The sequence below is a fragment of the Brachycentrus maculatus genome, unplaced genomic scaffold, assembly GCF_059751285.1.
Source record: "Brachycentrus maculatus isolate JH-2025_06_01 unplaced genomic scaffold, ASM5975128v1 h1tg000534l, whole genome shotgun sequence".
Classification (NCBI taxonomy): domain Eukaryota; kingdom Metazoa; phylum Arthropoda; class Insecta; order Trichoptera; family Brachycentridae; genus Brachycentrus; species Brachycentrus maculatus.
The window spans coordinates 435,056-462,504 of NW_028281280.1; the positions used below are offsets into that span (position 1 = coordinate 435,056).

A 27,449-nucleotide genomic window follows, 5' to 3' on the forward strand; every position below is an offset into this window, starting at 1 on the left:
TTTATACGTTTATTATATGATTATGACTCATTACTATATGATTTTATACATTTATCGTATGATTATGACTCCTAATTGGATGATTTTACACGTTTATTGTTTGATTATGACTCCTCACTATGATTTTATTAGTTTATTGTTTATTATGACTCCTCGCAGTATGATTTTATACGTTTATTGTTTAATTATGACTCCTCACTGTATGATTTTATACGTTTATCGTATGATTATGACTCCTAACTGGATAATTTCAATTTTCTTGCGTGGTTCGTCTCCTCACTGTATTATTTTATACGTTTATCGTATGATTATGACTCATAACTATATGATTTTGTATTACCCGTTTTGTTATGACGAATACCTATATTATTTATTATCATTATTGTATGATTATGACTCCTAACTGTATGATTTTATACGTTAATTTAGGACTCTTGACTGTGTGATTATGTATCACCCGTTTTGTTATGAATCGTACCCATATGATTTATGAAGTTTTTTGTATGATTATGACTCCTAATTGTATCGTTTGAAACGTTTATTATATGATTATGACTCTTACCCATATGATAAGGATGCTTTATTATATGACTATAACTTCTCATACTATGATTTTATACTTTATGATTATATATCTGACCCATATGATAAGGTAGCTTTATTATATGATTATGACTCCTTACCATATGATTTTAAACGTTTATTGTATGATTATGACTCCTAATTTTATGATTTCAAACGTTTATTATATGATTATATCTCTGAACCATATGATAAGGTAGCTTTATTATATGATCATGACTCCTTACCATATGATTTGAAATGTTTATTGTATGATTATGACTCCTGACTGTATGATTTTAATTACCCGCATGGTTATGACTCTTACCCATATGATAAGGACCCTTCACTGTCTGATTATGACTCTGCACTGTGTGATTTTTAATCCTTATCATATTGTTATGACTTTGTCTATATGATTTATAATTTTTATTGTATGATTATGACTCATTATCTTATGATTTTTAAATACCCATATAATTTCAATTCGTACATATTATATAAGGATATTTAGCCAAATAATTATTACTCTTTGTAGAACTTCTCATAGTACGAGTATGACTTGACTCTAAATTGTGCAATTATGACTCCTTATCATATGTTTATGACTCCCAACCATATGGCTGCCTTTTAAATGTACAATTATGACTCCTTACCACAGTATTTTGACTAACTCTTAACCATATGGTTTTAAATATTTTTTTCTATGATTATGACTCTCAGCATATGACTTTAAATCATTATTCTATGATTATGTCTCATTACCATATGATTTCGAATCGTTATTCTATGATAATGACACCTCACCATATGATTTGATTTTTATTGTACGGTTATGTCTCATTACTATATGATTTCGAATCATTATTCTATGATTATGACTCCTAATCATATGATTTTGAATCTTTATTGTATGATCATGTCTCATTACCGTAAGATTTCGAATCATAATTATATGATTATGACTCCTTACTATGTGATTTCAAATCTTTATTGTATGTTTATGACTCCTCACCGTATGATTTTAAATCTTTACTCTATGATTATGTCTCATAACCATATGATTTCGAATCATTGTTCTATGTTTATGACTCCTTACCATATGATCTTGAATCATTATTCTATGATTATGACTCCTCACCGTATGATTTCGAATCTTTTCAAAATTTAACAAAAGTATTATGATTTCAATAGAGCCTAGAGAAGAAATAAATCTTATCACACATATTTTTCTACATCGATTGCACTGCATTATGACCCTTATTCATACATTACGCAAGGTTGAAAGTGCTGAAGCACGTTTTATAGGAAAGATAGTATTTTTTTTTTGTATATTTTGGATCGTACTTTTAAAGGCACATACTATGAATTATGAATGCGCTTATCAAGGTATTTTTTCTGCAGTAAGGTACTACGTGCTGCTGTGGCCCAGCATGGTTAAAGGGAAAAGAAAGAACACTTTTCGGTGCTTGTGAAGGTATGAATAAATATATTAAAAATATATGTAACAAGAATGCCATCCAAAGTGCCAAGTGACGGCAGCCGTCAAGAAGCACGCTGTCCGCCTTGAGCGATATTTCGTATGGCCTTTGTCGCCGTTTCATCCAACAGATGGCGCTGCCATTGCGGCAATAAAACTGATTAAAAAACGTGTTTTTCCTGTTTTCTCTTATTCTTTATTTTTTCACAAGTTACCTACGCAGTATATTTGATACACAAGCAATACCTACGCTGTAAACTTGAAACACGTGTGATACCTATGCTGAAAATTGGAAACACAAGTGATACCTTCGCTGTAAATTTGATACGCAAGCAATACCTATTCTGAAAATTTGAAACACAAGCTGTATCTATGCTGAAAAGTTTGAAAATTGAAGGTGCAGTGTTAGATTGATGTTGAGTGACATTTGACGGTCATTTTCATACTGATTTTCAACATTTATATAGAATAGTCCTCTATATATATATATATATATATATATATATATATATATATATATATATATATATATATATATATATATATATATATATATATATATATATATATATATATATATATATATATATGTATATATATATATATAAATATAAATAAATGTATAAAATGCCTTCGTAATAAGATAACAATCATTACTCGTAGTGCTTTAAAAAATAATAAAATAAAAAAAAATTATACAAAATTTTTACCTTTAGTGTAAATCCGATCAAATGTATTTATATATATATATATATATATATATATATATATATATATATATATATATATATATATATATATATATATATATATATATATATATATATATATATATATATATATATATATATATATATATATATATATATATATATATATATATATATATATATATATATATATATATATATATATATATATATATATATATATATATATATATATATATATATATATATATATATATATATATATATATATATATATATATATATATATATATATATATATATATATATATATATATATATATATATATATATATATATATATCTACTAATCATTATTTTAGAAGTGAGTCTAGAGGATAGAATGTATTTTTAAAAATATGTATATATACATATATATATGGCATTAGTCTAAGCTTATATCGCGGCATCAGAGAGGTTTACGAAATATTCGAATGGTTAGCGTGTATTGTCATCGTCGATTTGCAAATTATCCCTTCTTGTTTTTATTTTATTATGAGGTCAAGGGATCTCGCATCCCTTGTGTCACTGCGACCATATTAGGTCTATTGTGACCTTCCTCTGTGTCACAGCTCACTCCCAAGATCTGGGCGTGTCATGTAGCTCACGACCTGCCTTGGTGGTAGGAGCTTCACCTTCTCGGAGTCCAGTAGAGGTCCTCCAAGGATGTGACTTGGTTTGCGAGTGAGTGCGTCACAGTTATAGAGAATGTGGATTGGTGTTTCCTTATCCTCCGTACATTGTTATGGCAACAGCTGGGCAAGTCCAATAGTGGAGCCAAATATGGACATTCGATTCCTTAGTTTGCTGGATAGTGCTCATCTCAGCCTTGCACCCTTTCCTTATATCACCATTGGAACATCTACCATACATGGTCTTGCCGCACTGAGAGATGGCATCCCGACTGCATCCAGTCTACTCTCATCCTTCCCAAACCATCCCAAGCCGCCTTCCTTAGTTTGCTGGATAGTGCTCATCTCAGCCTTGCACCCTTTCCTTATATCACCATTGGAACATCTACCATACATGATCTTGCCGCACTGAGAGATGGCATCCCGACTGCATCCAGTCTACTCTCATCCTTCCCAAACCATCCCAAGCCGCCTTCCTTAGTTTGCTGGATAGTGCTCATCTCAGCCTTGCACCCTTTCCTTATATCACCATTGGAACATCTACCATACATGATCTTGCCGCACTGAGAGATGGCATCCCGACTGCATCCAGTCTACTCTCATCCTTCCCAAACCATCCCAAGCCGCCTTCCTTAGTTTGCTGGATAGTGCTCATCTCAGCCTTACACCCTTTCCTTATATCACCATTGGAACATCTACCATACATGATCTTGCCGCACTGAGAGATGGCATCCCGACTGCATTCACCTCATAAATTTGTTCTACTGTTTTTTCTTCACTCATTTGATTCACACGCCAAATGCTCGGGATGGTGTGTGAGACTTCTTCAGTTCTTCAAACCCTCATCTGCACCCGATGGTGCATAGGGCACTGCATCATATAAACGTAGTGTCATCTTGATCATCAACACACATAGGAAAGGTGATCAGCCCTCTGCTTCAGGCGCCAGTCCAGGGTAATATTGAATAAATATTAGAGTGAAAAGTCACTTATATTTATTTGACCCCCCCGCCTGGGAATCGAACCCGGGACCTCCAGTACAGTATCCGGGCGTGCTGACCATTACACTACGGAGGCGGACTAATGGGTGACTATTACCGGAATATATCGGGTTGCCGTATGCTTCTATCGTATCATCATCATCTTTATAATTTTAAGTACATTTATTAGACGTTTCTCATTATTTAATTTAAGTATTGATTTTATTTTTCCTTTATTAATTTTGTTTAAATATACGTATGTATAAACCAAAGTGTTCTCTAATATTTAATTTTATAATTATTATAAGATTTTGAATATATTTTTACGTCATAAGTACCCGCCCACGCTTTGCTGTGGCTCGAAAAAGAAAACACAAAAGAAAGCACACATTTCTAACAATATTAATTTTATTTGAAAATGTTTGAAATCTAAAAAAAATCAGTGCAATCGAACACGTTTAAAGTGCCAAGCGCCTGTCGAGAAGCTCGCTGTCTGCCACGAGAAATGTGTAGTATCAAGCGTGTTGCATCAGCGCTCAACAGATGGCGCTGCCATTCCGTTAATTTTTTTAAAATCTGTACATGAAAACATGTGCGTATACAAAATCCCAAAAGTGACTAACTCCATTTTTCTGTAAGTTTTATCATCATAAAATTAATTATATAGGGTGGAGACATCAAACAGCTCTGTCTTTGCGATTAGCAAATTTTCTTCGCCTCTTCCACATTCGTGCATATCCTCTCACACTAATCCTCGTACACTATTATCATCTGTTTATCATATTTGGTCTTTGTCAACCAACTACATTCACCTCATATATTTGTATCACCATTCTCTCCTCATTCACTGGTTCCACATGCCCAAACCATCTCAAGCTATTTTCCTTAGTTTGCTGGATAGTGCTCATCTCAGCCTTGCACCCTTTCCTTATATCACCATTGGAACATCTACCATACATGGTCTTGCCGCACTGAGAGATGGCATCCCGACTGCATCCAGTCTACTCTCATCCTTCCCAAACCATCCCAAGCCGCCTTCCTTAGTTTGCTGGATAGTGCTCATCTCAGCCTTGCACCCTTTCCTTATATCACCATTGGAACATCTACCATACATGATCTTGCCGCACTGAGAGATGGCATCCCGACTGCATTCACCTCATAAATTTGTTCTACTGTTTTTTCTTCACTCATTTGATTCACACGCCAAATGCTCGGGATGGTGTGTGAGACTTCTTCAGTTCTTCAAACCCTCATCTGCACCCGATGGTGCATAGGGCACTGCATCATATAAACGTAGTGTCATCTTGATCATCAACACACATAGGAAAGGTGATCAGCCCTCTGCTTCAGGCGCCAGTCCAGGGTAATATTGAATAAATATTAGAGTGAAAAGTCACTTATATTTATTTGACCCCCCCGCCTGGGAATCGAACCCGGGACCTCCAGTACAGTATCCGGGCGTGCTGACCATTACACTACGGAGGCGGACTAATGGGTGACTATTACCGGAATATATCGGGTTGCCGTATGCTTCTATCGTATCATCATCATCTTTATAATTTTAAGTACATTTATTAGACGTTTCTCATTATTTAATTTAAGTATTGATTTTATTTTTCCTTTATTAATTTTGTTTAAATATACGTATGTATAAACCAAAGTGTTCTCTAATATTTAATTTTATAATTATTATAAGATTTTGAATATATTTTTACGTCATAAGTACCCGCCCACGCTTTGCTGTGGCTCGAAAAAGAAAACACAAAAGAAAGCACACATTTCTAACAATATTAATTTTATTTGAAAATGTTTGAAATCTAAAAAAAATCAGTGCAATCGAACACGTTTAAAGTGCCAAGCGCCTGTCGAGAAGCTCGCTGTCTGCCACGAGAAATGTGTAGTATCAAGCGTGTTGCATCAGCGCTCAACAGATGGCGCTGCCATTCCGTTAATTTTTTTAAAATCTGTACATGAAAACATGTGCGTATACAAAATCCCAAAAGTGACTAACTCCATTTTTCTGTAAGTTTTATCATCATAAAATTAATTATATAGGGTGGAGACATCAAACAGCTCTGTCTTTGCGATTAGCAAATTTTCTTCGCCTCTTCCACATTCGTGCATATCCTCTCACACTAATCCTCGTACACTATTATCATCTGTTTATCATATTTGGTCTTTGTCAACCAACTACATTCACCTCATATATTTGTATCACCATTCTCTCCTCATTCACTGGTTCCACATGCCCAAACCATCTCAAGCTATTTTCCTTAGTTTGCTGGATAGTGCTCATCTCAGCCTTGCACCCTTTCCTTATATCACCACTAGAACATCTACCATACATGGTCTTGCCGCACTGAGAGATGGCATCCCGACTGCATCCAGTCTACTCTCATCCTTCCCAAACCATCCCAAGCCGCCTTCCTTAGTTTGCTGGATAGTGCTCATCTCAGCCTTGCACCCTTTCCTTATATCACCATTGGAACATCTACCATACATGGTCTTGCCGCACTGAGAGATGGCATCCCGACTGCATCCAGTCTACTCTCATCCTTCCCAAACCATCCCAAGCCGCCTTCCTTAGTTTGCTGGATAGTGCTCATCTCAGCCTTGCACCCTTTCCTTATATCACCATTGGAACATCTACCATACATGGTCTTGCCGCACTGAGAGATGGCATCCCGACTGCATCCAGTCTACTCTCATCCTTCCCAAACCATCCCAAGCCGCCTTCCTTAGTTTGCTGGATAGTGCTCATCTCAGCCTTGCACCCTTTCCTTATATCACCATTGGAACATCTACCATACATGGTCTTGCCGCACTGAGAGATGGCATCCCGACTGCATCCAGTCTACTCTCATCCTTCCCAAACCATCCCAAGCCGCCTTCCTTAGTTTGCTGGATAGTGCTCATCTCAGCCTTGCACCCTTTCCTTATATCACCATTGGAACATATACCATACATGGTCTTGCCGCACTGAGAGATGGCATCCCGACTGCATTTAGTCTGCTTCCATCCTGTTCCACGCTACGCTCCCGTACGCTAAGGTTGGCACCAGGACTCCCTAGTGCTTAGCTAGTGCACCAGCTAGACTAATGTGCAAAGGCAAATAGCCGCAAGTTTAAAACAGTAGTTTTGAGATAAATGAGTTTATAGCTAACTTAAAGTGATGGTTTTTGCCAAAACATGTATCAAATTAATACAATTTTGCGGCTATTTGGATAGTGAATATCTCGGTAGAGGAAAGAGATAGAGCAAAATCTGTGAGTGTATATGATAGAGGCCAGGTATAAGAATGCTTTGGGCCGTGTTACGCCAAACAGCCGCAACTCGAGTTACGGCTAGTTGCCTTCACACATTAGTAGACTGGTTTCATTGCTCCGAGTATGTACTCTCCTTTCCATCCCTTGGGAACATACGATTCTATTACTGTACTAGTTGTAAGACAAACAACGGAATTAAATTATCATGTATTTTTTTGTTGTATTTAAACTTATGTTATTTTAAGATGAATACGGTTTATTCACGATTTTTTATTTATTTATTTTTAGAAAAATATTTGATAATGCTACAGTATAAAAATTAAATATTGTCATTGACTCATCTGCCGAGTGTCTTTGGCTAAAATTCAACATATAATGGAGTGCCTAACTCTTTCTCTGTATAAATAACAGCCATTGACAGATATACAGGTATCTCACTCATTCACCGTATAAATAAATAACAGGCATTGAAAGACATATGGGTACCTAACTCATTCTCTGTATAAATAAATAACAGGCATTGGCAGACAGACAGGTACTAACTCATTCACTGTATAAATAAATATCAGCCATTGACAGACAGACAGGTACCTGACTCATTCTCTTTATGAATATCACCCATTGGCAAAGAGAGAGGTACCTAACTCTTTATCTGTATAAATATCACCCATTAACGGACAGACAGGTACCTAACTCATTCATTATATAAATATTAGACATTGAAAGAAAGGTACCTAACTCATTCACTGTATAAAAACTATCCATTGACAGACCGACCGGTACCTAACTCTTTCACCAGCCATTGATAGAAAGGTACTTAACTCATTCACTATCTAAATACTAGCCATTGACAGAAAGGTACCTAACTCATTCACTCAATAAATAAATTCCATTGACAGACAAACAGGTACCTAACTCTTGTGAATATCAGGCGTTGGCAAACAAAAAGGTACCTAACTCATTCACTATATAAATACTAGCTATTGACAGAAAGGTACCTAACTCATTCACTTCATAAATACTATCCATTGACAGACAAACAGGTACCTAACTCTTGTGAATATCAGGCGTTGGCAAACAAAGAGGTACCTAACTCATTCACTATATAAATACTAGCTATTGACAGAAAGGTACCTATCTCATTCGCCGTATAAATATAAGCCATTGACAGAAAGGTACCTAACTCATTCACTTCATAAATACTATCCATTGACAGACAAACAGGTACCTAACTCTTATGAATATATCAGGCATTGGCAAACAAAGAGGTACATAACTCATTCACCGTATAAATATTAGGCATTGCCAGACAGACAGGTACCCAACCTTACACAGCCCAAACCCAGTGCACATTTTAAATAGCCCACGTTGAAGTATGATTTTCGGCAAAGTAAATTGACGTATCGTAGTATCATGACTAGCCTTTGAAATATAATTATATTATACTAGTGTAAGTTTATAAATAAGAAATAAGAAATAATGATTGAAAAGTAGTTTCACTGATAAAATTTAAATATCTGACTATATTTATAGAAAATCCTGTTTTATTTATATGAAAATAAATATATATACAAACATTTAGTCCTGTTTTATTTACATCAAAATAAATATATATACAAACATTTAGTCCTGTTTTATTTACATCAAAATAAATATATATACAAACATTTAGTCCTGTTTTATTTATATGAAAATAAATATATATACAAACATTTAGTCCTGTTTTATTTATATGTAAATAAATATATATACAAACATTTAGTCCTGTTTTATTTATATGTAAATAAATATATATACAAACATTTAGTCCTGTTTTATTTACATCAAAATAAATATATATATACAAACATTTAGTCCTGTTTTATTTACATCAAAATAAATACAACATTTACAACATTTTGAGTGTGTCCAAATACTTGTTCACAAAATCTGGATTATCTCCAATTACAGGAGTTATTTTCTCATGTGTGTGATTATAATCCAGGATTCGGACCTCACATACTAATATAAGAATTTCTGTTTAGTAAAAAGCTTCTTTTCATCTCACCAATAGATGTCTCTAGTGAAGTTCTAGTGATTCAAGAACAAGGTTTCAAAATTGGTTCATATATAAAGAACTTCCAAGAATTTGAGTAGTGTGGTTGTCAATAATGGGTGGAATTGGTGAAATCCAGGATTCGGACCTCACATACTAATAAAAGAGTTTCTGCTCAGTAAAAAGCTGCTTTTCATCTCACCAATAGATGTCTCTAGTGAAGTTCTAGTGATTCAAGAATCATGTTTCAAAATTGGTTCATATATAAAGAACTTCCAAGAATTTGAGTAGTGTGGTTGTCAATAATGGGTGGAATTGGTGAATGTTACACGTGTGTAAAGTGATCACATAAAGCAGCCTATGACGGTCGTCAGCCCCGTAAATGCCCAGACTTCCATATTCTTCTTCATCTTTAATGAGATGTCAAAAAATAATATGAAAATGGACATTTCGCTCATTCCTTTCAAGAACGTCATAAATCAACAAACTTGATTTTTCAGGAGAACGTTTTTAAAGTTTAAAAATATAATACAAAGTATTAAAAATAAATATCAAGGCTCTTACTGGACTTTTTACTGTGCAACAGATCTTTTTAGGTAAAACCTGAAGGTTATTTCTCCATATGAAAAAAAATTAAGTATATTTAAAAAAATAATTAAACAATACCTTTTCTTCAAAATGCAAAAACTACACTTTCTGCCCTGTAGCGGGTAAATATTAAGTTAAAAATATGCCGCTTTTGCTGGGATATAGTACATTTTCTTGGCATTCCGAAAACATGCATAACTGAAAATTTCTTTCTTAACTGACTTTCTTGAAAGGAGTGAGCGATTTATTACGGGGCTCGGGTATCGGTAATAATAACTCGTAATTAGGATGAAATCTGTTTATTCAACAGGTCGCTGTGACAGTACAAGGATAAGTGTGTGCAGTCTCCCTTGTATCAATCTCATAAGGGTATTCCCATCGTACACCCCGCCCGGCCCCTAGCAGGCGCACAGGGTCATAGTTTAATAGAATTCTTCTTCTAACCCTTATCCGCACCACGATGGTGCATAGGGCACTGCATCGTATAGAAGCAGTGTTATCTTGATCGTTGAATACACAAAGGAAAGGTGATCAGCCTTCCGGTACCAGTCCAGGGTCATATTAAATAAATATTAGACTGAGAAATCACTAATATTTATTTTGACCCTCTTTGGAATCGAACCCGGGACCTCCAGCATGGTAACCTAGCGCGCTAACCACTACACTATAACACATGTCGCTCACTCCTTTCAAGAACGTCGTAAATAAAAAAACTTGATTTTTCTGGAGAACGTTTTTAAAGTTTAAAAATATAATACAATATATTCAAAATAAATATCAAGCGACTAATTGAACTTTTTACTGTGCAACAGATCTTTTTAGGTAAAACCTGAAGGTTTTTTCTGCATTTAAAAAATATTTAGTATATTTAAAAAAATATTTAAATAATACCTTTTCTTCAAAATGCAAAAACTTTCTGCCCTGTAGCGGGTAAATATTAAGTTTAAAAATATGCCTCTTTTACTGGGATATAGTATATTTTCTATGCATTCTGAAAACATGCTCAACTGCAAATGAACGGTTTTTGATTTATGACGTTCTTGAAAGGAGTGAGCGATGCATACAAACATTTACTCCTTTTTTATCATTCAAACCCTTACCCACACCCCAATGGCGCACTGGGAACTGCATCATAAAAACGCAGTGTGATCTTGATCGTTAACACACGAAGGAAAGGTGATCAGCCCTCCGCTTCAGATGCCAGTCCAGGGTAATATTGAATAAATATTACAGAGAAAAATTCATTTTCTTTTTTTTACATTCTTCTCTCCCTCTCTCGGCTCTCCCTCTCTCCCTCACCCCTTTCCCAATTCCAATACCAAGTTAGGACAACAGCTTAAAGCGCCTTGCAGGCCCTGTGGATCGGATCCGTGCTAGTTTATAAGGAATTGTCATGAGAGATGGTATTATACATGATAAAACTAGCGAAGGACATTGGTAGCATAAACCAAGCTAGGACACAAAATGCTGAACCCTCTTCTAGTGGAACGGGAGGCCTGTTGAGGACAGTCAGCAGTCTCTGTGAGCGGCTTCTCCTGAGGAGTGCAACGTGGTTTCCTCCCAGCAATGAGCAAATGCTAACAAGTTCCCGACTGGTCCACACTAGATTATCCCTCCTGTTCCCAACACAGATTCAAATTAAAACATATTGAATTAGCTAGAAGAAACAAAAATCCGCTTAATGATCTATAAACCTTGTACATTATAAGCAAGCGATGTATGATAGATGTTCGAATAGTGAAATAAGGAAGGAATGCAAGGCTGAGACAAGCATTATCGATAAAATTAAGAAAGGTGTGTTGAGATGGTTTGGACATGTGGAACGAATGAGTGAGGAAAGAACGGTAAAACAAATTTATGAGGCGAATTTAATTAGAAAAAGGAGCAGAGGATTACCGAGAAAAACTTGGCATGTTCAGGTATGCCAAATACTTGAGAGCGGTCAGGTTAGGAGTCGAAACAATCAGCGGGTATGTTGAGGAAATGCATGAACGTGGAAGAGGCGGAGAATGTTTGCAAGGACAGAGTGGAGTGGCGTTCTATTCTATTCTCTCTGCCTACCCCTGCGGAAAGCGGCGTGATGGTTAGTTAGTTTAGTTAGTCATAATTCATTCAAACCCTCATCTACACCCGATGGTGCATAGGGCACTGCATCATATAAACGCAGTGTTATCTTGATTGTTAACACATGAAGGAAAGGTGATCAGCCCTCCGCTTCCGGTACCAGTCCAAGGTAATATTGAATATATATATATATATATTAGAGTGAAAAAATCACTTATATTTATTTGACCCCCCCTGGGGATTGAACCCGGGACCTCCAGTACGGTAGCCGAGCGTGCTGACCACTACGGGGGCGGACAAAATAAGCAAGGCAAATAATAAATGTAACTCCCAAATCAAAAAAAATAACCAATTCGTACAAATAACGGATCAATCATTGTCAAGATCAATCAGTCATTTGATAAGCTTTTATCATCAAATCAGTTCACTCAAAATGGATTTCAATAAAATTAGCACCGGAAAATCCCGGAAAAATTTATACCATGCTCACTCCTTTCAACAATGTTATATATCAAAAGTCGTCAATTTTCAGTTGTGCATGTTTTGGGAATGCCCAGAAAATGTACTATATCCCAGCTAAATTACAATACATTATATATTTATGTATATGTTAATACGTGACGCGTTTCCTCTTCTTAGGACATTATCAAACACAGTGTTTGATAATGTCCTAAGAAGAGGAAACGCGTCACGTATTAGCATATACATAAATAAATGTAGAATTCAATCCAACAAAAACCATGTTTTATTTTGGATATATTACCCAACAATGGGTGACAAATGTTTGAATTTAAAAAAGTTTATCTTCGAGATTCTTAAATGATTTTTCAACTCCAAAATGTAATACTAGACAATTTTAACAAAACTTTAAATATTTGGGGATTAAATATTTCAATAAACTCCCTAAAGAAATTTAAAAAATAGAAGATATGAAAATTCTTATGGAAAAAATCAATCCCCATTACATATAAATCATGAAAAAAAAATATAAAAAGGGACTATTATACCATTATTATATAAAACATTAAACCTTGAGTGTAAGTCCCTCTCCAAGCACAAGAGCTCAGTCTCTTTTTTGGAAAGGCACAGTGAATCTAAAACTGTAAGTTTCCCATATCGCTCACCCCTTTCAAGAACGTCATAAATCAAAAATTGTCAATTTTTAGTTGTGCATGTTTTCGGAATGCCTAGAAAATGTACTATATCCCAGCAAAAGCGGCATATTTTCAACATAATATTTACCCGCTACAGGGCAGAAAGTGTTGTTTTTGCATTTTGAAGAAAAGGTATTGTTTAATTCTTTATTTAAAATATACTTCATGTTTTTCAAATGGAGAAAAAACGTTCAGGTTTTACCTAAAGAGACCTGTTGCACAGTAAAAAGTTCAAAAAGTGGCTTGATATTTATTTTTAATACATTGTATTATATTTTTAAACTTTAAAAACGTTCTACTGAAAAATCGAGTTTTTTGATTTGTGACGTTCTTGAAAGGAGTGAGCGATGTGTTTTTCGTCTATTGTCCAAATGATCTATCCGTGGGTTCGAATGAATAAAATATTACAAAAACAAAGACGTCTGTGAAAACAGTGTGTTAGGCGCATGATTAGCTGGCATGTCAAAAAGGTGATATTTATATTAACATTTAAAAAAATCGCATATGGAATTATGAAAAATATATTAATTGATTGCGTTATCAATATCATGATTAGACAATCTTTTACCAAGTATATAATACGTAGATAAAACATTGATCAGTGCAGTCGAAGCATAAAACTAAGCGAAACAGTTAAAAAAATATATTTAGGAGTTGAAAAACATAGGGCATCCATCCCTTGACCTGTCTGCAAAGTTTGAAGAACTCTGAAGACGATGACCAGAATGTGGAAGAGGAATTGCTTCATCCTGCTCGCGTTTCTGGTAGCGGCGAGAGCCTACGATGTACCGGAGATCGTCAAGGACTTGAATTTGGCCGGAGTGGCCTTCCAAAGCCTGCCGACTCCTGAGGACCTGGTGTGGAGGATGTCCGAGGACGAGTTCGAAGACTACTTGGACTTTTGGCTCTTCAGACAGAATGAAGAGAGGCCGAATTTGGCTGGAGACATCGATGAGAAGGGTGAGTGTACTTTTTCTCCGTCTTTTTTAATTTTTTAATTTTATATTCAACTGGGCTCAAGTAACGCATCAAAGTTCAAGCCCCGTTCTAGGGTACATAATTGTTATTTTATTATATAAAAGGCAGTTCCACCAAGAAATGTCAGTACAAATCTTGAATATAATATGCATAATATTTATGTAATGTCACATTACATAAATTATTTATCTTATCTACTCAAATCCATTAATTATTACACAGACATTTTATCTATTTTTCAAATCAAAACAGAATGAAGAGGCCAAAGCCTCTAATACCAATTTATCTTATAAACTGCGTCACTTGAAATACACACACACACACACACATATATATACAATATATATATATATATATATATATATATATATATATATATATATATATATAAATATATAATCGTACAGGAGAAAGTGACCTACTAACAAAGCGTAAAATGTTCAGGAGGACCATTTAAGTCACTTTTGTTTGGCAACAAAATAAACATTAATGCAGTTAGTCATTTTTAACAAGTCAATATATTATACTTCCAAGTTTAAAATCCTTTGGGATGTTTTCAGGGCAATATTAAGCTAGTAAGATATCAAATAGTGCACCCTATGCACCATTGGAGTGCGGATAAGGGTTTGATCAAATTACTTTATCTACAGCTTTTGTACCACCGCATACTTTGTACCTAATTAGATTGTTCATGAACATCTATTTCCAGCTCCTTGCTCGGTGACTGTATCCAGTCTGACTGAGCCGCAGCCGATCTATGCGTCAGGAACCACTTTGCTCATGCCGACTGGAAACACGGGATCCATCGCATTCACTGACGGGCAGACTATAACCATGGCATGCCCTGGAAACGGGCTGAGTCACTCCTCAACTACATCAAGACCCGTTGAAGCCGTAAGTAAAGGATTTTGAAATAAGTGCAGACTGTAAGGGAGCACTGCCCGCTGAATGGAGGTCAGACTACTCCCTGAATGGTAGAACAGTGAACGGTAGATGTACCTGCAGTCGGAATGGGTGCAGAGTGTAAGGGAGCACTGCCCGCTGAATGGAGGTCAGACTACTCCCTGAATGGTAGAACAGTGTACGGTAGATGTGCCTGCAGTCGGAATGGGTGCAGACTGTAAGGGAGCACTGCCCGCAGAATGGAGGTCAGGCTACTCCCTGAATGGTAGAACAGTGTACGGTAGATGTACCTGCAGTCAGAATGGGTGCAGAGTGTAAGGGAGCACTGCCCGCTGAATGGAGGTCAGACTACTCCCTGAATGGTAGAACAGTGTACGGTAGATGTGCCTGCAGTCGGAATGGGTGCAGACTGTAAGGGAGCACTGCCCGCTGAATGGAGGTCAGACTACTCCCTGAATGGTAGAACAGTGTACGGTAGATGTACCTGCAGTCGGAATGGGTGCAGAGTGTAAGGGAGCACTGCCCGCTGAATGGAGGTCAGGCTACTCCCTGAATGGTAGAACAGTGTACGGTAGATGTACCTGCAGTGCAGAGTGTAAGGGAGCACAGGGAGGTCAGACTACTCCCTGAATGGTGCGACAGTGTATGTTAGATATGAGATATTGAATAAACATTTCATTCTCTTGTAGGCTGTCAAGTGCAGTGGAGGCACCTCATTCACCAGTGCAGGCTGGCTGCCCAGTACAGCTGCCTTCAACTCCATTGGGTGCGCTTCGCATTCTACGTATGCGGAATCTCGCGTTGGAACATGCGTGGATGGAGGAACCCTCATCAGCGTTGGACTGACAGCCGGTGGAAGAACCCATTCCATCCTCAACAGCTGTTTTCATGAAACCAAGGCAGAAGTGTTCTATGTCGTCTATGACCAGACTCTGGAGAACTCTGTATCCATGTCGAATGTGGCTCGTCCATCATTCTCACGTAATGTATTTTATATTTATATGTGTAAAGCATGTATGTCTGGAAGATAGTACTGTGTGCCAGGGTTAGGAATGGAGAAATCATAGGGAACATGCAGCTGCGACATATGTAGCTAGGAAGATCAAAGGTCTCTATGATGGTATGGCCATGTGGAGAGAATGGTTGGAGCAGTATATATGGTAGAGTAGACCCGAGAGTCTACATAGCATGTATGGCTAGAAGCTAGGACTGTATGCCAGGGTCAGGAGTGCAGAAGTCAGAAGGGGCGTGCAGCTGAGGCAGGTATAGTTGGGAAGATCAAGGGTCTATGAGATGGTGTAGCCATGTGGGGGGTATAGTTAGAGCAGTATATATGGGAGAGTAGGCCCGAGAGTCTACATAGCATGTATGGCTAGAAGCTAGGACTGTATGCCAGGGTCAGGAGTGCAGAAGTCAGAAGGGGTGTGCAGCTGAGGCAGGTATAGTTGGGAAGATCAAGGGTCTATGAGATGGTGTAGCCATGTGGGGGGTATAGTTAGAGCAGTACATATGGGAGAGTAGGCCCGAGAGTCTACATAGCATGTATGGCTAGAAGCTAGGACTGTATGCCAGGGTCAGGAGTGTAGAAGTCAGAAGGGGTGAGTCGCTGATACAGGAACTCTTTATTTCAGAGGGTGCCTTCTATCCCGGACTCAGCGTGGACAACCTGTACACGCAGAACTCGCAGAAAGCAGCTATGGACACCATACTAGGGTCTGGCATGTCCAACCAGTATGTGAACACAACCTACTTCCTGGCCAGGGGCCATCTGGCGGCCAAGAGCGACTACGTCTTCTCGCCAGCGCAGAGAGCCACCTTCACGTTCATCAACTGCGCCCCACAGTGGCAGCCGTTCAATGGAGGCAACTGGAACACCCTGGAACAGGTATTAGCATAACTGCTTTCTTCATCCTGACCATGTATGGTAGATGTTCCAATGGTGATGTAATGAAAGGGTGCAAGGCTGAGATGAGCACTATCCAGCAAACTAAGGAAGGCGGGTTGGGATGGTTTGGGAAGGATGAGAGTAGACTGGATGCAGTCGGGATGCCATCTCTCAGTGCGGCAAGACCATGTATGGTAGATGTTCCAATGGTGATGTAATGAAAGGGTGCAAGGCTGAGATGAGCACTATCCAGCAAACTAAGGAAGGCGGGTTGGGATGGTTTGGGAAGGATGAGAGTAGACTGGATGCAGCCGGGATGTCATCTCTCAGTGCGGCAAGACCATGTATGGTAGATGTTCCAATGGTGATATAAGGAAAGGGTGCAAGGCTGAGATGAGCACTATCCAGCAAACTAAGGAAGGCGGCTTGGGATGGTTTGGGAAGGATGAGAGTAGACTGGATGCAGTCGGGATGCCATCTCGCAGTGCGGCAAGACCATGTATGGTAGATGTTCCAAATGGTGATATAAGGAAAGGGTGCAAGGCTGAGATGAGCACTATCCAGACAACTAAGGAAGGCGGGTTGGGATGGTTTGGGAAGGATGAGAGTAGACTGGATGCAGTCGGGATGCCATCTCGCAGTGCGGCAAGACCATGTATGGTAGATGTTCCAAATGGTGATATAAGGAAAGGGTGCAAGGCTGAGATGAGCACTATCCAGCAAACTAAGGAAGGCGGCTTGGGATGGTTTGGACATGTGGATCAAATGAGTGAAGAAAGGATCTGCGGTTGGTAATAGAAGCGGTTGAAGGCTTGGCTGTGTGTAACAGTGTGTCTGGTAGCCTTTTCTTCTTCTTGGCTCCATCCCAACTTGTCGTCTTTGTATACTGCTGGGATCAGCTCTCCCCGTCGTCAGGCTGTAGGTCCTTCTGTCATATACAATGTCACCTAGGCCATGCATTCAAGCCATGTTCTCTCTTTGTAGCATCCATGAAATTTTTGGTCTAGATATCTTTTGAGGAAGATCCATTGCTATTGCCTGGTGTACGACATGCTCCTATATGCCCATACCATCTCTATTGGCTTTCCTCTACCTTCCTATTAATGTCTGTTACTCTTTATTTTATATGAAGATATTTTGTATCTGACTGCATGAATTTGCTTACAGAACCTCCGAACCAGGATCGGCGCTCTCGGAGCAAGGACGAAGGTGTACACAGGGACTTGGGGTGTCATGCAGCTCCGAAACAGTGGTGGGGCCATGAGAAACATTTACTTGAGCCCTTCTAACAACAAAATCCCAGTTCCACTCTGGTTCTACAAGGTAACTACTATTCTTGGTATAGTTGGGTCTATGAGATGGTGTGGCCATGTGGAGAGAATGGTTAGAGCAGTATATATATATATATATATATATATATATATATATATATATATATATATATATATATATATATATATATATATATATATATACATATTTATATATATATATATATTGTTCACAAAATGAACATGGAAGTCTGGGCATTTACGGGGTTGACGACCGTCATAGGCTGGTTTAAGTGATCACTTTACACACGTGTAACATTCACCAATTCTACCCATTTTTGACAACCACGCTACTCAAATTCTTAGAAGTTCTATATATACAAACCAATTTAGAAATTTTGTTCATGAATCACTAGAACTTCACTAGAGACATCTATTAGTGAGATGTAAAGAAGCTTTTTACTAAGCAGAAATTCTTATATTAGTATGTGAGGTCCGAATCCTGGATTATAATCACACACATGAGAAACGCCAGAAAATACCATTTTCATTTTTATTATTTAAGCTTATAATTTGACCAGATAATTTATTTACAACATTTTAAGTGTGTCCAAATACTTGTTCACAAAATCTGGATTATCTCCAATTACAGGAGTTATTTTCATATTATTTTTAGCATCTCATCAAAGATGAGATATACAGGCAGACAATATATATGTAAATATATATATATAAATTTATATATATATATATATATATATATATATATATATATATATATATATATATATATATATATATAATATATATATATATATATATATATATATATATATATATATATATATATATATATATATATATATATATATATATATATATATATATATTTATTTATATATATAGCTTTGTTACGCCAAACAGCTGCAACTTGAGTTACGAGTTGCCTTTACACATCAGTGGAGAGAGTAATTTGATTTTGTGACCAGGTCGTCCACGAACCGTCCACCAACAAGGCCACCGCCTTCCTCGGGCTGAACAACCCCCACGTGAGCCTGGCAGAGGCCAAGGCGCTGGCCTTCTGCACGGACCGCTGCGCCGGCAACTCCGCCTTCAGCTGGCTGAGCTGGCGCACGGACAACATCGGCATGGGGTACGTCCTCTGCTGCGACGTCAGCGACTTCCGGAGGACCGTCACGCAGCTGCCCAGCTTCACGAGCAACTCGCTGTTTACGTAAATCACCCGTGAACCTTTTCGATCCCGGAAGGTATTAATATGGCCATGTTTTGCCATGTATATATGTAGTGCTTAGTCATATTTTCTTATTTTGTTTTTACTTTTAATGATTGAATAAAACAAGTGTTTTCTTTAATCATTATAACATGTCGCTCACTCCTTTCAAGAACGTCATAAATCAAAAATCGTCAATTTTCAGTTGTGCATGTTTTCGGAATGCCCAGAAAAGATACTATATCCCAGTAAAAGAGGCATATTTTTAACTTAATATTTACCCGCTACAGGGCAGAAAATGTTGTTTTTGCATTTTGAAGAAAAGGTTGTTTAATTATTTTTTTAAATATACTAAATACTTTTCAAATGGAAAAAAAACCTTCAGGTTTTACCTTAGAAGATCTGTTGCACAGTAAAAAGTTCAATAAGTGGCTTGATTTATTTTTAATACATTGTGTTATATTTTTAAACTTTAAAAACGTTCTCCTGAAAAATCACGCATTTTGATTTATGTACGACGTTCTTGAAAAGAGTGAGCGATGTCTTACCACAAAGTTAATGCCGAAACAATAAATAAAATATTGTTTTTACTTTATGTTTTTTATATTTTCTTTCTTTTAAATTTATTTCTTTTATTTCTTTTAAAATATGCTTCTTTTGCCTATTTATTATACCTGTTTATTGTTTTTATATTTTGCCATGTATTAGTATTAGTTTTGGTTATTTAAAATAATTTTTTTCTGTAACTTTATTATTTGTGTTCCAGTTTAGTTTTGTTTTTTGTTATTATTTTTTGACATCTCATCAAAGATGAAGAAGAATATGGAAGTCTGGGCATTTACGGGCCTGACGACCGTCATAGGCTGGTTTAAGTGATCACTTTACACACGTGTTACATTCACCAATTCTACCCATTATTGACAACCACACTACTCAAATTCTTGGAAGTTCTATATATATATATGAACCAATTTAGAAACCTTGTTCTTGAATCACTAGAACTTCACTAGAGACATCTATTGGTGAGATGTAAAGAAGCTTTTTTACCAAGCAGAAACTCTTATATCAGTATGTGAGGTCCGAATCCTGGATTATAATCACACACATGAGAAACGCCAGAAAATACCATTTTCATTTTTATTATTTAAGCTTATAATTTGACCAGATAATTTATTTACAACATTTTGAGTGTGTCCAAATACTTGCTAAGTATTTGGACACACTCAAAATGTTGTTTTTTGTTTGTATACATTTATTTAAATCGCAATTTACACATATTTAGTAGTTTTTTTTCTTTTGCAGAGACCCAACATAGAGAGACCAAGCCACCTTGTGTGTCTTGTCGGTGCAGTTCTTTTTACATAAATTTTTTATTGTTTTCAACGATTTTAACCTAATATACACACAAAAAAAGAAAAAAAATTAAGAATATAAACATTTTACAATTTTCATAAAATGAACTTTTGATCATTTGCCCATTCCTTTATTTTGCCTTTGTTCCATATTTTGTTTTGACCTCTAACCTCCGTCGGTGACAAATTAAAAATGTTTGTAACGATATATTGCAGTGCTGGACTCCTATATTTACTGTTAATTCTAGGGACTATCAAACCTTCGTTGTGTTGTTCAGCTTAATCCCATGTCGCTCACTCCTTTCAAGAACGTCATAAATAAAAAATCGTCAATTTTCAGTTATGCAAGTTTTCGGTATGCCCAAAAAATGTACTATATCCCAGCAAAAGATGCATATTTTTAACTTAATATTTACCCGCTACAGGGCAGAAAGTGTTGTTATTGCATTTTGAAGAAAAGGTATTGTTTAATTATTTTTTGAAATATACTAAATATTTTTCAAATGGAGAAAAAACCTTCAGGTTTTACCTAAAAAGATCTGTTGCACAGTAAAAAGTTCAATAAGTGTCTTGATATTTATTTTTAATACATTGTGTTATATTTTTAAACATTAAAAACGCTCTCCTGAAAAATCAAGTTTTTTGATTTATGACGTTCTTGAAAGGAGTGAGCGATGTGTCAAAATGAGAAATAGAAATTGCTCTGGGAATATTATATATAACATAGTCATACAGGAGAAAGTGACCTTGTGCATGTTTTTACAAAAACGTGATCATTGACTATTTGATATCTTACTAGCTCATATTATTTTTTGACATCTCATCAAAGATGAAGAAGACTATGGAAGTCTGGGCGTTTTCCTAAACCAGTCTATGGCGGTCGTCATCCCCGTAAATGCCCAGACTTCCATATTCTTCTTCATCTTTGATGAGATGTCATAAAATAATATGAATTATCCTATATACAACATTTTTAGCGTGTCCAAATACTTGCTCACAAATCTGGATTATCCACAATTATCAAATCAAAACCCTTATCCACACCCCAATGGTGCATAGAGCACTCCATCATATAAACGCAGTGTCATCTTGATGGTTAATACGGGAAGGATCAGCCCTCTGCTTCAGGCACCAGTCCAGGGTAATATTGAATAAATATTCATTTTTAAACCCTTATCCGCACCCCAATGGGGCATAGAGCACTCCATCATATAAACGCAGTGTCATCTTGATGGTTAATACGGGAAGGATCAGCCCTCTGCTTCAGGCACCAGTCCAGGGTAATATTGAATAAATATTCATTTTTAAACCCTTATCCGCACCCCAATGGGGCATAGAGCACTGCATCATATAAACGCAGTGTCATCTTGATGGTTAATACAGGAAGGAAAGGTGATCAGCCCTCGGCTTCATTCACCAGTCCAGGGTAATATTGAATAAATATTCATTTTCAAACCCTTATCCGCACCCCAATGGGGCATAGAGCACTGTATCATATAAACGCAGTGTCATCTTGATGGTTAATACGGGAAGGATCAGCCCTCTGCTTCAGGCACCAGTCCAGGGTAATATTGAATAAATATTCATTTTTAAACCCTTATCCGCACCCCAATGGGGCATAGAGCACTGCATCATATAAACGCAGTGTCATCTTGATGGTTAATACAGGAAGGAAAGGTGATCAGCCCTCGGCTTCATTCACCAGTCCAGGGTAATATTGAATAAATATTCATTTTCAAACCCTTATCCGCACCCCAATGGGGCATAGAGCACTGTATCATATAAACGCAGTGTCATCTTGATGGTTAATACGGGAAGGATCAGCCCTCTGCTTCAGGCACCAGTCCAGGGTAATATTGAATAAATATTCATTTTTAAACCCTTATCCGCACCCCAATGGGGCATAGAGCACTGCATCATATAAACGCAGTGTCATCTTGATGGTTAATACAGGAAGGAAAGGTGATCAGCCCTCGGCTTCATTCACCAGTCCAGGGTGATATTGAATAAATATTCATTTTCAAACCCTTATCCACACCCCAATGGTGCATAGGGCACTGCATCATATAAACGCAGTGTCATCTTGATGGTTAATGCATGAAAGAAAGGTGATCAGCCCTCCGCTTCAGGTACCAGTCCAGGGTAATATTGAATATATATTAGAGTGATAAAATAAACCCATGTTTACTATATCCCCCCCCCTGGGAATCGAACCCGGGACCTCCAGTACGGTAGCCGAGCGTGCTGACCATTACACTACGGAAGCGGACAAACATTTTCATTTTTGTTATTTTAGCTTATAATTTGAACAGTTAAATTATTTACAACATTTTGAGTGTGTCCAAATACTTGTTCACATAATAATAATAAATCCCTTACCGCACCCCAATGGTGCATAGGGCACTGCTTCATATAAATGCAGTGTTACCTCGATCGATTACACATGAAGGAAAGGTGATCAGCCCTCCACTTCAGGTACCAGTCCAGTGTAATATTGAATAAATATTACAGTGAAAAAATCACTTATATTCATTGAAACCCCCCTGGGAATCGAACCCGGGACCTTTAGAAAGGTAGGCGAGCATGCTGACCATTACACTTAGCACGCTCGGCTACCGTTCTGTAGGTCCCGGGTTCGATTCCCAACGGGAATAAAATAAATATAAGTGATTTTTTCACTGCTGTATTTTTTCAATATTACCCTGGACTGGTACCTGAAGCGGAGGGCTGATCACCTTTCCTTCATGCGTAAAACGATCAATATAACACTGCGTTTATATGACGCAGTGCCCTGTGCACCCCAAGGTGCGGATAAGGGTTTTATTGTTATTATTAATTCCATGTATTGTGACGTTCTTGAAAGGAGTGAGCGATGTAGGTGATTATAATCCAGGATTCGGACCTCACATACTAATAAAAAAATTCTACTCAATAAAAAGAGTCTATTTTTATCTTTCTTCTGAGAACCCCACACATAATTTTCAGAATTATTTTAAATAAAATCAACACAGATGAAGAAGAATACGGATATCTGGGTATTTACAGAGATTACAACCTGTCACATTCATTCACCATTCTACCATGTTTGAAATCCACACTGCTAAAATTTCTCATGGTTATATATATATACATAGATATATATATATATATATATATATATATATATATATATATATATATATATATATATATATATATATATATATATATATATATATATATATATATATATATATATATATATATATATATATATATATATATATATATATATATATATATATATATATATATATATATATATATATATATATATATATATATATATATATATATATATATATATATATATATATATATATATATATATATATATATATATATATATATATATATATATATATATATATATATATATATATATATATATATATATATATATATATATATATATATATATATATATATACATATATATGTCCGCCTCCGTAGTGTAATGGTCAGCACGCTCGGCTACCGTTCTGTAGGTCCCGGGTTCGATTCCCAAGGGGGGTAAAATAAATATTAGCGATTTTTTCACTGTCATATTTATTCAATATTACCCTGGACTGGTACCTGAAGCGGAGGGCTGATCACCTTTCCTTATGCGTAAACGATCAAGATAAGGGTTTTATTATAATATATATATAGGTTAATAAATATAGGGAGGGGGGTTAAGGAACAACATTTTTTGTAAAAGGAAACATTGATAATAATGGTGACGTATTTTGAAACAGTATATTTTTAATTATTGTTTTATCTGAATTTTAATTTTTTTGTATTTCTAAATTTTCTAAATTATTCATGACTTGACCTTTATTTGTAACAAAGTGTAATAATTTAAAATTAAAAAATTGAACAATTTATGGAAACGAACCACTCATTTGACTTTTTTATATTTTGATGTTTTTTATATTTTCTTTCTTTTAAATTTATTTCTTTTATTTCTTTTAAAATATGCTTCTTTTGCCTATTTATTATACCTGTTTATTGTTTTTATATTTTGCCATGTATTAGTATTAGTTTTGGTTATTTAAAATAATTTTTTTCTGTAACTTTATTATTTGTGTTCCAGTTTAGTTTTGTTTTTTGTTATTATTTTTTGACATCTCATCAAAGATGAAGAAGAATATGGAAGTCTGGGCATTTACGGGCCTGACGACCGTCATAGGCTGGTTTAAGTGATCACTTTACACACGTGTTACATTCACCAATTCTACCCATTATTGACAACCACACTACTCAAATTCTTGGAAGTTCTATATATATATATGAACCAATTTAGAAACCTTGTTCTTGAATCACTAGAACTTCACTAGAGACATCTATTGGTGAGATGTAAAGAAGCTTTTTTACCAAGCAGAAACTCTTATATCAGTATGTGAGGTCCGAATCCTGGATTATAATCACACACATGAAAAACGCCAGAAAATACCATTTTCATTTTTATTATTAAGCTTATAATTTGACCAGATAATTTATTTACAACATTTTGAGTGTGTCCAAATACTTGCTAAGTATTTGGACACACTCAAAATGTTGTTTTTTGTTTGTATACATTTATTTAAATCGCAATTTACACATATTTAGTAGTTTTTTTTTCTTTTGCAGAGACCCAACATAAAGAGACCAAGCCACCTTGTGTGTCTTGTCGGTGCAGTTCTTTTTACATAAATTTTTTATTGTTTTCAACGATTTTAACCTAATATACACACAAAAAAAGAAAAAAAATTAAGAATATAAACATTTTACAATTTTCATAAAATGAACTCTTGATCATTTCCCCATTCCTTTATTTTGCCTTTGTTCCATATTTTGTTTTGACCTCTAACCTCCGTCGGTGACAAATTAAAAATGTTTGTAACGATATATTGCAGTGCTGGACTCCTATATTTACTGTTAATTCTAGGGACTATCAAACCTTCGTTGTGTTGTTCACCTTAATCCCATGTCGCTCACTCCTTTCAAGAACGTCATAAATAAAAAATCGTCAATTTTCAGTTATGCAAGTTTTCGGTATGCCCAAAAAATGTACTATATCCCAGCAAAAGATGCATATTTTTAACTTAATATTTACCCGCTACAGGGCAGAAAGTGTTGTTATTGCATTTTGAAGAAAAGGTATTGTTTAATTATTTTTTGAAATATACTAAATATTTTTCAAATGGAGAAAAAACCTTCAGGTTTTACCTAAAAAGATCTGTTGCACAGTAAAAAGTTCAATAAGTGTCTTGATATTTATTTTTAATACATTGTGTTATATTTTTAAACATTAAAAACGCTCTCCTGAAAAATCAAGTTTTTTGATTTATGACGTTCTTGAAAGGAGTGAGCGATGTGTCAAAATGAGAAATAGAAATTGCTCTGGGAATATTATATATAACATAGTCATACAGGAGAAAGTGACCTTGTGCATGTTTTTACAAAAACGTGATCATTGACTATTTGATATCTTACTAGCTCATATTATTTTTTGACATCTCATCAAAGATGAAGAAGACTATGGAAGTCTGGGCGTTTTCCTAAACCAGTCTATGGCGGTCGTCATCCCCGTAAATGCCCAGACTTCCATATTCTTCTTCATCTTTGATGAGATGTCATAAAATAATATGAATTATCCTATATACAACATTTTTAGCGTGTCCAAATACTTGCTCACAAATCTGGATTATCCACAATTATCAAATCAAAACCCTTATCCACACCCCAATGGTGCATAGAGCACTCCATCATATAAACGCAGTGTCATCTTGATGGTTAATACGGGAAGGATCAGCCCTCTGCTTCAGGCACCAGTCCAGGGTAATATTGAATAAATATTCATTTTTAAACCCTTATCCGCACCCCAATGGGGCATAGAGCACTCCATCATATAAACGCAGTGTCATCTTGATGGTTAATACGGGAAGGATCAGCCCTCTGCTTCAGGCACCAGTCCAGGGTAATATTGAATAAATATTCATTTTTAAACCCTTATCCGCACCCCAATGGGGCATAGAGCACTGCATCATATAAACGCAGTGTCATCTTGATGGTTAATACGGGAAGGATCAGCCCTCTGCTTCAGGCACCAGTCCAGGGTAATATTGAATAAATATTCATTTTTAAACCCTTATCCGCACCCCAATGGGGCATAGAGCACTGTATCATATAAACGCAGTGTCATCTTGATGGTTAATACGGGAAGGATCAGCCCTCTGCTTCAGGCACCAGTCCAGGGTAATATTGAATAAATATTCATTTTTAAACCCTTATCCGCACCCCAATGGGGCATAGAGCAC

The 27,449-nt window shown here is 36.1% G+C and overlaps 2 protein-coding genes across 2 annotated transcripts in view; both read left to right on the plus strand.

Annotated features, from left to right (window-relative positions):
• LOC148301628 (phenoloxidase-activating factor 2-like) overlaps window positions 1–27,449 on the plus strand; it is a 222,954-nt gene that overhangs the window by 98,296 nt on the left and 97,209 nt on the right. The gene's annotated exons all lie outside the window — the stretch shown is intronic.
• On the plus strand, window positions 14,235–25,856 carry LOC148301631 (salivary endonuclease-like). Its single transcript, XM_088272962.1, has 7 exons — window positions 14,235–14,469; window positions 15,197–15,381; window positions 16,080–16,371; window positions 17,022–17,275; window positions 18,443–18,598; window positions 19,536–19,814; window positions 25,780–25,856. Exons 1-6 carry the CDS (start codon window positions 14,235–14,237, stop codon window positions 19,782–19,784), a joined length of 1,371 nt encoding a protein of 456 aa, XP_088129088.1. The 3' UTR covers window positions 19,785–19,814; window positions 25,780–25,856.

Coding starts and splice junctions, on each gene's coding strand:
- LOC148301631 (XM_088272962.1), top strand. CDS start 14,235: ATGTGGAAGAGGAATTGCTTCATCCTGCTCGCGTTTCTGGTAGCGGCG. Junction 14,470..15,196: donor TGGAGACATCGATGAGAAGG/GTGAGTGTACTT, acceptor ATCTATTTCCAG/CTCCTTGCTCGGTGACTGTA. Junction 16,372..17,021: donor GGCTCGTCCATCATTCTCAC/GTAATGTATTTT, acceptor TCTTTATTTCAG/AGGGTGCCTTCTATCCCGGA.